This window comes from Hippocampus zosterae, chromosome 7 (genome assembly GCF_025434085.1).
Source record: "Hippocampus zosterae strain Florida chromosome 7, ASM2543408v3, whole genome shotgun sequence".
In the NCBI taxonomy this organism is placed as follows: Eukaryota; Metazoa; Chordata; class Actinopteri; order Syngnathiformes; family Syngnathidae; genus Hippocampus; species Hippocampus zosterae.
Genome location: NC_067457.1, coordinates 16,482,579 through 16,492,827, shown reverse-complemented (window position 1 = coordinate 16,492,827; position 10,249 = coordinate 16,482,579). Strand labels below are relative to the sequence as shown.

The 10,249-nt window shown below is 45.4% G+C and overlaps 1 protein-coding gene across 1 annotated transcript in view; it reads right to left on the bottom strand.

Moving 5' to 3' along the window:
* Nucleotides 1–3,294: 3,294 nt before the first annotated feature.
* Nucleotides 3,295–10,249, bottom strand: part of gabbr1b (gamma-aminobutyric acid (GABA) B receptor, 1b) — a 176,873-nt gene continuing 169,918 nt past the window's right edge. Inside the window, exon 24 of the mRNA XM_052071054.1 lies at nucleotides 3,295–5,307. Coding sequence (XP_051927014.1) covers nucleotides 5,020–5,307 — 288 coding nt within the window. The 3' untranslated portion in view covers nucleotides 3,295–5,019. The remainder of the gene's footprint in view (nucleotides 5,308–10,249) is intronic.

The following is a 10,249-nucleotide window of genomic DNA, read 5'->3' as shown; positions in this document are numbered from 1 at the left end:
CATTCTCTTACCATTGTAACATTTTCTATCTCATGAATGTCAGGGGTTATGATCTTAAAAAGCATTTTTAATTTTTTTTTAAGCTCTGCAAAAAGAGAAATGATACTTGTCTCATTATTGATCTGAACTTACATCATTTATAGTTTTCAGATTTGGCTTGTTAAAAAACGTGTGACTCTCCAATCTGCGATAATCAATTCAACTCAATTATACTTAAGAAACAAATACAGACTAAAATAAAACAAAAAACAAAACGTGTTTTGTGAGTTTTTTTGATGGCAATATAATCGTTAAAAACAACACTGGCATGGATGCAGGTTGAAACGGAAAGGGAACAACTCACCAGTTCATCACATATTACAACATAGAAATATATTTTTAATACTGTTCCACATGAAATACAGCTCAGAAATGGATTCCAAGTCCAATGTTCTTATTTACATCCTTTGTCTTATTTACAATCGCTGTGCGTTTTCTCATGTACAACAATGACATGGGTCACGGCTTCACAGGTTCAACTGTGAAAATACCTTTTCTTTTTTCAAAAGACAAACATCGAATCGATTGAATTACATCTCGACTTTGTGAGGGTCGAGCGGGAACAATATGCTCACGTTTAAATGATTTGTACATCTGCGGCTCAAAGTATCGCTCTTTATTTGCGTTTTCCCATAATGTCACCCATGCTACGGATCAAACGTTTTGACCATAAACTGAAGAGACACATCCTTGCTTCAACACACAAGTACTAATACACACCAAGTTGTCTGTACAGACGTGCAAATGCACGAGCGCACCCGCGGCGTAATTTAATAGAGGTGGCGCCAACAAATTCTGGGTTCAACTCAACCATCGAGATTCAGGCTAAATCATGGATGCGAACCGTTGACGGATTTATGAATTGATTAAGAAGTTGGAAATTTTTTGGAGGGTGTCAGATATGTGGGACAGGTTGTAAAAAGCTTTAAAACAACAACAATTTTGTGGGAACACAGACACCCGATTATTGGAAACTCAACTAAGCACGGCTTGCTAGCTAGCCGTTTTGTCGCTGGATATCAAGCTAGCAAAGTATTCTTTTCACGTATTGAAGCCCAAAGTGAAGACTTGGAAAGCAAGCAGCAAGTCAAGGCCGAACAAGGCGTTCCCCGGGAGAAAAGAATTAATTCGGTGAGTCATGTCTTTCTCTGACTGCGAAAAGGCTAATATGCCATCGGTGGAACCATTTTGATTTGATTGTGGCATCAATGACACGTTGCGCCAATTCCAACACGCTGTGTGTAGCCCAACGTTGAAATGCTGACCCATCGAATACAAAGTCGAAACGGCGCACTCGACATCCTGTTTCACTCTCACTGGATTGAATCGAATGGTTTCAAAGAAATTAAATGTCACTATAATCTGGCTCATCAAACCTGAAGGTGAATGTATCCTCCGTCTTCAGTGGCTTTCAGCCAGATGTTCCTGTATATATTTTCAAAATTGGTGCATTTGGAAGTGAGAATAAAATAAATAAATTACTTAATAAATATGGGAAGAGCCGCTGGTTTGAGCAAAGTAAGCAGAAAGTGACCTTATGGTTTTGCTTCAAAGCGCACAGCAGTTAAACGAATTGAGTTGCAAATGAAACAAAGGCACTGAAGGCCTTTTCTTAATGAACATGGAGGGGTTTCAAAGGACCTAACGATGACATTAAATTGCTATGATAAGACACAGACATTTAACTCTTTCAGGGACAACGGTTACTACAGTGGACGGCTTATGTACAGGGTGAATGAAAGAGTTGAACACAAGTATGTTTTATGCATGTAGAGCATTTGATTTGGGTTTTATTTAGTCTGGTTGTAAACCATAGTGGGAATATAAGGACAGAAAGGTTTCACTACGATTGAAAATATTACATATTACGGGGTCAACATGGCACCATAAGAAGCAATAACTGCCATAAAAATACAAAACAAAACAAAAATGACATGCAACTCTCCAATTTTAGCACCAAATGGCCTTTTTTAGGAACTAAACCAAATTTTTAATGGGTCCTCTTATCTAACAATTGAAGACATGGTTCATCTTTATGATCTATAAAACTGTGGTTGTATAATTCAACATTGTTAAAACAAACGTCGTGGGATTCAGCAGATATGGAACCCTTAACATGCACCGGTAATGATAATCTGCAACCTAACCACATAAGCTGTCCACTGTGGTAACCGCTGTCCCTCATTGGGGTTAAAGAGTAAAAAGTATAGCCGCTTCGTTTTATTTTTGCATTTTTGATTCTCTGTTCTTTCAACCGAAACTCAATATCAATATAAAATTTGCCGTCTGCCATGATACGTTAGGATCAAGTCATCAGCAAACAAAATACAGCCAAATTCAAACCAAAACAATGACTCCATCATCACCTGATGAGGGATGACTTTGAATCAGCAGATATTTCAGCACCGTCTCCTGACTTTGGCATACCAGAGTGACAACTAAGTCAAAAAAAAAATATTAGTTCCTGTACTATGGCAGTGCTACCCTACTTTTCATTATTTTATTCGAATACCATGTTCAATAAATATGAGGATAAGCAATTCAGAAAACGGCCAAATGGATGCATGATCATTTTGTTGCACTCTTGTGAAGAGCCAACGAATCTTGACCAATGTCGTCTGATCCGATACCAATTCGATACTTTGGACCCCGACCCGGTGTTTCCCTTAGTAAACGCATATGATCCTCTTGGAAATGTTACGTTGCTTGGCTTCCATTTTGAGGTTGGCTCAAAGCCACAGAGAAAATGTAGTTTTTTGCCCAATTTGTTTCTTGTCACATCATAGTAACTGAATTGAATCATCACCTCTCAAGCTCTTACTTCATTTTAAAAACGGTCTGAAAAAATATATTGGGTGTGTAATAAATGTCTCTTAACGAGCATTTGGGACATATAGGGAGAAATACTTGTAGGTCAAAATGTGAGTAAAATGATGTCTTATCCCAGTCACCCTGAAATGTTTTCAGTCAATTGTAGACAAACAACACTTCACAGCCACATTTACACCGAAGGAGAATTCAGTCTTTAGTTCACCAAACATTCTCGTTTTAGGAATGTGGGAGGAAAGCTGTAATGTCGATTCAAACACAGAAGCGCTAATGTGTAATGTTGACAGGAAACAGTTTTTGGTTGATGAGCAAATAAACAAACACATGAGATGACTTCAGTCTGGGTCGCGCTTTCTCAGGAACAAACACAACGGCTCATACCGATAATGCAGTTAATATTCCAAAACACGTTATCATTGTACGTTATTTTTATTATTTTATTATTATTTTTTTGGGGGGGGGGGTGAAATTACAACTTCAAATATTGATTATGCCATGACGACAAATGAGCATATGGGTTATTAGTCATATACGTTTGTTCCAGATCCAGAGGAAAAGGATACTCCAGATCAAGTTATGGATAGGATGTTACTGATTGTAATTACTTATGAACTTGTTTTCTTTGTATGTTGGCACACAGGTAAAACTCAACTTTTTTTATCGTGGCTATGATGGCTACGCTAGTCTTTGCCCGGCTTTGACATGATCTGTGTTGTGTAGTTGCCGCTTGCCACAAAAGAACATGGCGGCTCTTCAGGTAGCTGTCAAATCATGGGTGGTGAAACTTGGTGAGAAGGCGGTATAATAGCATTTTTTTTTTGACTCTAAGTTGCGCTTCTCTTCATAGCTTGGCCAGTCCTGCTACTCCGTTGCAATTAGAATACTGTGTATGAAAATTAGACCTTGGACTCGCACCCAAACCGTAACTGCAAAAACGAGGATTTACACAATTTATTGAACCAAAAGGAGTAATGAACGACCAGGATTCTGTCACGTTTCGGTTTTGCGGTCTGGCCAGCAGGTGGCATGAGCGGACTTTCTAGCACACCTGCTGCCAATCTGTAATCTTCAGACTCAGCATTTAAGGACTCCTCCGCCAATCACCTGTTGTGGGAGTATTGTCTATGCCATTGCCATTGCATCTTCACTGTTCTTTGACTTATTGGCTTTTGACCTCGTCGTGATTTCGCGTTATAGTTCTCGGTACCCAGTTTTGAGTAAGTACTGTTTTGTTTTGATGATCTGGGTTTTTGTGCGTGTACAGGTGTTACATTGTTTTTCGTTCATATTTTGCGGTCTTTATTTTTCTTCCTTGCTCTTTTGTGCAAGCACTTTTTGTTACTCGTTTGGATTTGCCTCCTGGTCCTTACTGTGGACCAGCGCTTTATGTTCTCGCCTTATTTTCGGTGTGATTGAGACATTAAATTGTCGTTTTCCCTTCGGAGACCTTGTTTTTGTCTATGTTTTTGGATCCCCCCGAACTCGGTTTATCCGAGTCCTAACAGATTCGACCTTTGTCCACCACACCACTTGGGATTGTAGTTAAAGTAAGCCATTTTAAACTAAAAAGAAAAAAAATGTGTAGTTCGAAGTGGAACTTTCAAATCCAAACGGAATTCGTTTGCTACCGTCAGCATGATTAGCGAACAAGGATTTTGGATGCGAGTGAAAGCTCTAAAGGTCTTGTTGTTTTTTTTTTCTTCATCAAAAAATGCACCATATTTTTTGACTGGTGCTACCGACGCGCCAAAACGACAAATGATCCCCAAAAAAACCCCCACGGAATTTAACGCCTTCACGCTCCCTGTAACCTAATAACATGATAAACTGTCCAGTGTAGTAACCGCTGTCCCTGAAAAGGCTAAATTTGCTGATGGAGAAGTGGGGCCAAAACCGGAATGGCTTGCTAAAAGAGTAAATCTCAGCAAAATTACCGTTCCGAAGGGGGATAAGCTCAGTCAACGTTGGAACGATTTTCTGAAATCCTAGTTTCCATGACACACCAGTAGGATATAACGGATGCAGAATTGCACTTCACACAACGCGTGTCTTTGTCCCGCGTCCGAGGCATCTTTTTACACCTGCTGTACCTGATTTAGGTCCATCAACATGTACAACGAATCTCATGAAAACACTCCGTTTACGTTCACCTCATTTGTAGAGCATCTGCAGCCGGCTGGTGTGACAGTTATTGCGGCTGATTTTGTTGTCGGGCTGGTAGAGGCTCGAAGAATTGCCAAAGGATGGAGGGACCGCATGCAGGTCAGAAGTGGGCGCAGGGTACCCCGGCGGCGGGGCCAATGATCTGGGGTCAGTGGGTGGGATGCTGAGCGGGGGGGTGTTATGGTTTTGATTGGAGACGGTGGATGGTCTTCTCCGTGATCGAAGGGCCTGTCGCTCAGACAGCTGGTTCCTCAGCTCTGATACACGTTCTTCTTTCTGAGGGCACATTGAAGTGATTGATAAATTATTTTAAAAAATATAATTACAAAACCATTTGTCATAAAGAGACCAAGTAGCAGATGACATGAGCATTTTTTATCATAAATCAAGAATTGTAAACAAACGTACGTTTTCACACCCTAATTTCAGTTGGCTCAATGTGCTTCCATGAGAAATCAAATAGCGTTAGGGTCAAAACCTAAAACAAATCAGGAGTGCTTTCAAAAACCAACTACCATGACTTTTTTCCACACATTTTCAACCTTGTGTCCCCCCCAAAAAATTATGCGGATAATTTATGGATTTTTACAGGCTAATAAGCTTCATGCCGCCAATACATTTAGGGCCCATCCCAATTTTCCCACTTTGCCCTTGTTTCACCCCTTTAGCCCTCGGTTGTGTGTATTCATGAGAATGAAAGGGTGCCCTAATTCTCAGAGGGCTTTGGTCTCACCTCAGGAAGCGAGGACAGCTTCAAGACACAGCCCACGAGCGCGCAAGGTGAGGCTTGATGCGAGACCGAGAGCTCTCACGTGACGCCACGAGATTGAAAAACAGAAAAATCATGTCCAATCTTCACTGAGAGTGTTCAAAGGTGAGACTTGCTGTTTGGGGAAGTGACTTCATTACAAAGCACCATATACTTGGTTTTATTCACGGCTGTTTCCTTGTCCCTGGCCCTGATCCGCGCTGGGAAAAATGCACTCATGGGCTGGGTGAGGAGCAAAAAGAATCCATTCATCCATCCATTTTATAATCTGCTTATCCCCACAAGGGCAGTGAGGCGTGCTGGAGCCTATCTCAGGTGTCTTCGGGCAGTAGGCAGGGGACACCCGAAACTGGTTGCCAGCCAATCGCCGGGGACCAACAACCATCTGCGCTCATACTCACACCTTGGGACAATTTCAAATGTTCCATTAATCTGCCATGCATGTTTTTGGAATGTGGGAGGAACCCGGGGTACCCGGAGAAAACCCACGCAGACAGGGGGAGAACATGTAAACTCCACACAGGAATCGAACCCGGCACCTCTGCACTGTGAGGCCGATACGCTTACCAGTCGACCAACGGGCCCACTTAGTGCTCATGCCAAAAAGAAAAAAGTTACATTGTCACATTGTTTGGCGCTGTCCCAATAACTTTGCTAAAAAAAAAAAAAGCAAAAATAACGACAGGCAATAATAAATAAAGAAATAAAAATACACACATAAAAATCGATTCTAATGAACTTTCAATATACGGGATATTCACGTGTATACAATACAAAAACAAAATATTTAATGTTCAAACTGACAAATGTTATTGTTATTTTATACATGATTTTTGAAAATTTATTTTCACTGGGGTACAATAGAATGGACCCTGTGAAATGCAGGGAATATATCAACAACCATTTCCATTCCAACCTTTGGGCAATTAAAAAAAAAAAAAAATCTGAGGAAATTGCATTTTACGATGATGCACAAAGAGATAAGCAATTACAAAGCTTATTCCACATCGTAATTAACAAGAAAGTGCCTCACAGACAAAAAGAATTAAAAATGCCGATGAACGAGTGTGAAGAAAATTCATAAACCGAACATATTGCTGCAGTTGAACCTAAAAAATGTGAGGCAGACGTGCTAAACATTTGTTGCTCGTATCATACGACAGGAAAGCTAATTATAGGATCCCAGTAGCGCCATGTGGAAATTGAGACACTTCTTGATTTACGTTGTTCAAGTTTAGTCAACAATGTAGTATGTGTGCATTTGGAAGTTGCGCAAATCAGAACAATTTTTTTTTTGGGGGGGGGGGTGATTGCGGCAGGGGTCCCCAATCCCTGGGCCGCGGTCCGTGGGTCATTCGGTACCGGGCCGCGCAGAAAGAATAAATAACTTACATGACTTCCGTTTTATTCATTTCTGAATCTGAATGTTATTTTTGTCATGTCGCGTGCTCGCCAGCAGGTGGCGGGTTTTTCCCTCCGCCTGTTCGGCACACCTGCCCGTTATTTCGGGCTGATTACCTGCCTTTATTAAGCGACTCCGGCAGTCATCTCACTGCCGGAGAATTCCTTACCGTGCCATTGCTCTCTATTCGCTATTCTCGTCGCTTGACAATTTCTCGCTGCCCTATTGCCTTACGGCCTCAATCTTCGCGTACTTCATATTGTGACCAAATTGTTATCATCGGTTCTCCTATCTCGGTAGTTCCTCGCCCTTTATCGTTTCGCGAGCGTTTTCGGTTGTCTTCCTTATTTTTTCCTGGTCCTTATTTGACCAGCGTTTTCTGTAACCGTTCTCCCTGTTCGGGCTCCTTTTGTTCTTTATTAAAACCCCTTTTGTTTCTCACAAGATCTTTTCGTTGTCTGCTTTTCCTGGGATCCACCTCGTTTTTTCTGTTGTGCACGAGGCGATTTCTCATCGCCTCGGGCTCAACGTGACAGAATTCTCCGGCCACCATGGATCCCGCAGACGTCGAAAAAATCTTGTCCGCTCTTGCTCGGCAAGAGCAGCAAATGAGCCAGCACAGCCAAGCCCTTACGGAACTCCGCGGCGCGGTCTCCATGCTGGCTCACCGGCTCGAGGATTTCGAACCTCGCATAAAACGGGTGGAGGAACGAAGACACCCTTCCGGTCTTCGTCCTACCACTCCGGAGGCGCCCTCCTCGTACCCCACTGTATCGAGGGAGCCCTCGCTTCCACATCCCCCGCGTTACGGGGGTGAGCACGGGCAGTGTGGACACTTTTTACACAACTGCTCGCTCATTTTTGACCAACAGCCGTCCTCCTATGCCACTGACGCCGCCAAGGTGGCTTATATCATGAGTCTCTTGACAGGTCCGGCGGCATCGTGGGCAATCGCGACCAGCGACGCTAAGCCGAATCTCCGCACCTCCTATCCTGATTTCGTGGCAGCCTTCCGTCGGGTGTTCCACCATCCCGTGCGGGGCAGAGAGGCGGAGGGGCGGCTGCTCGCCCTGCAGCAGGGAAGGCGTTCGGTCGCTGACTACTCCATCGAGTTCCGGATCCTGGCCGCGCAGAGCGGGTACGACGATCGGGCCCTGTGTGGACTGTTTCGCCGGGGTCTCAACACGCAGCTCAAGGACGAGCTGGCTACTCGCGATCACAGCACCGACTTGGAGGAGCTGATCGACCTCTCCCTCCTGATGGACAATCGCCTGAGGGAACGGGGTCGGGAGCGAGGAGGTGATCGGTACCCGTCTCGACGTCTCCCGTACCGTGAGGAATATCGGGGGTACGGCGAGCACTCCCGGGGCCGGGAGACAGCATCCGCGGAGGAGCCGATGCAGTTGGGCGGCAAAGACGGTGGTGCGGAGGAAGGAAGGCGCCGTCGCCGGGACCATGCTACACCTGACGGCGCACAACCACCCTCCCGCGCCACAACCAGCTATCCGGGATCGTCTTTCCACGCTCCTCCCGATTACTGTGAGTCACGACCTCGCGCGTCACCCTCCGAGTCTAGGCGAGTCGATAAGCGACCAGGACACCCCAATAGACTCGAGCTCGAGGCGGAGGTATTCGGCGGGTCCCGGTCAAGACGGGTTCGGGCCCTGGTAGACTCAGGAGCAGATGACTGTTTGATGGACACTAATCTCGCGTCCGAACTCGGGTGCTTCTTAGAGGAGTTGGTTGTTGCGAAGCGGGTGCGTGATCTGGATGGGCGTCTCCTGGCGGTGGTAACACATCGTACGGAGCCGCTAAAACTTTTGTTATCCGGTAATCATATTGAGCATCGCCGTTTTTATGTTATGCGGTCCCGGAACGCCCCGATCATCCTTGGATTACCCTGGCTGCAGACGCATAACCCGGTGATCTCATGGGCGCGCCCCGCTATCGAAAGTTGGAGCGATTATTGCTACCAGCACTGCCTACAGTCAGCCGTCGGGAGGCACGAACGCGTTACTCCTCCCGAGGAGATCTGCCTTGACGGAGTGCCGGAGTGCTATCGGGATCTTAAGGAGGTTTTTAGCGAGGATCGCGCGCGCTCCTTGCCCCCACACCGCCCCTACGATTGCGCGATAGACCTGCAGGCGGGCGCCCCGTTGCCGACCTCGCGGCTGTATCAGGTATCCCGGCCCGAGCGTGAGGCGTTAACAGAATATATAAACAGCTCGCTCGCTGCAGGTCTCATCAGACCATCGCGCTCACCGTTAGGGGCGGGTTTTTTCTTCGTGGGGAAGAAGGATAAGTCCCTACGGCCCTGCGTGGACTATCGGGGGTTGAACGAAATCACTATAAAGAACAAATACCCCTTACCCCTGATAGACTCCGCCTTCGCTCCACTGCAATCTGCCACGGTATTCTCCAAACTCGATTTACGTAGCGCTTACCATCTGGTCCGTATTCGTGAGGGGGACGAGTGGAAAACAGCATTTAAGACCCCCCTGGGCCATTTCGAATATCTAGTGATGCCTTTTGGTCTCACTAACGCACCTGCCGTCTTCCAGAACCTCATCAATGACGTGCTCCGGGACATGATTAACATCTTCTGTTTCGTTTATCTTGACGATATTTTAATTTTTTCTCGTTCACTGCATGAGCACCGGCGACATGTTCGGCTGGTGCTACAACGTTTGCTCGAGAACCGGCTCTTCGTCAAGGCAGAAAAGTGTGAGTTCCATGTTCCCGTCATCTCCTTCCTGGGGTTCATTATAGAACAGGGCAAGCTACGGGCGGACCCCATTAAGACGCGTGCGGTCACTAACTGGCCGGTCCCGTCCAACCGCAAGGAACTGCAGCGTTTCTTGGGGTTCGCCAACTTCTATAGACGCTTTATCCGGGGTTACAGCCAGATGGCGCTTCCCCTAACCCGCCTTACCTCGGTCAAGATCCCTTTTAAGTGGGACCCTGCCGCGGATGCGGCGTTCGCTCGTCTTAAGGCGGCGTTCACTAGTCCCCCGGTACTGCAACATCCTGACCCTGACCACCCGTTC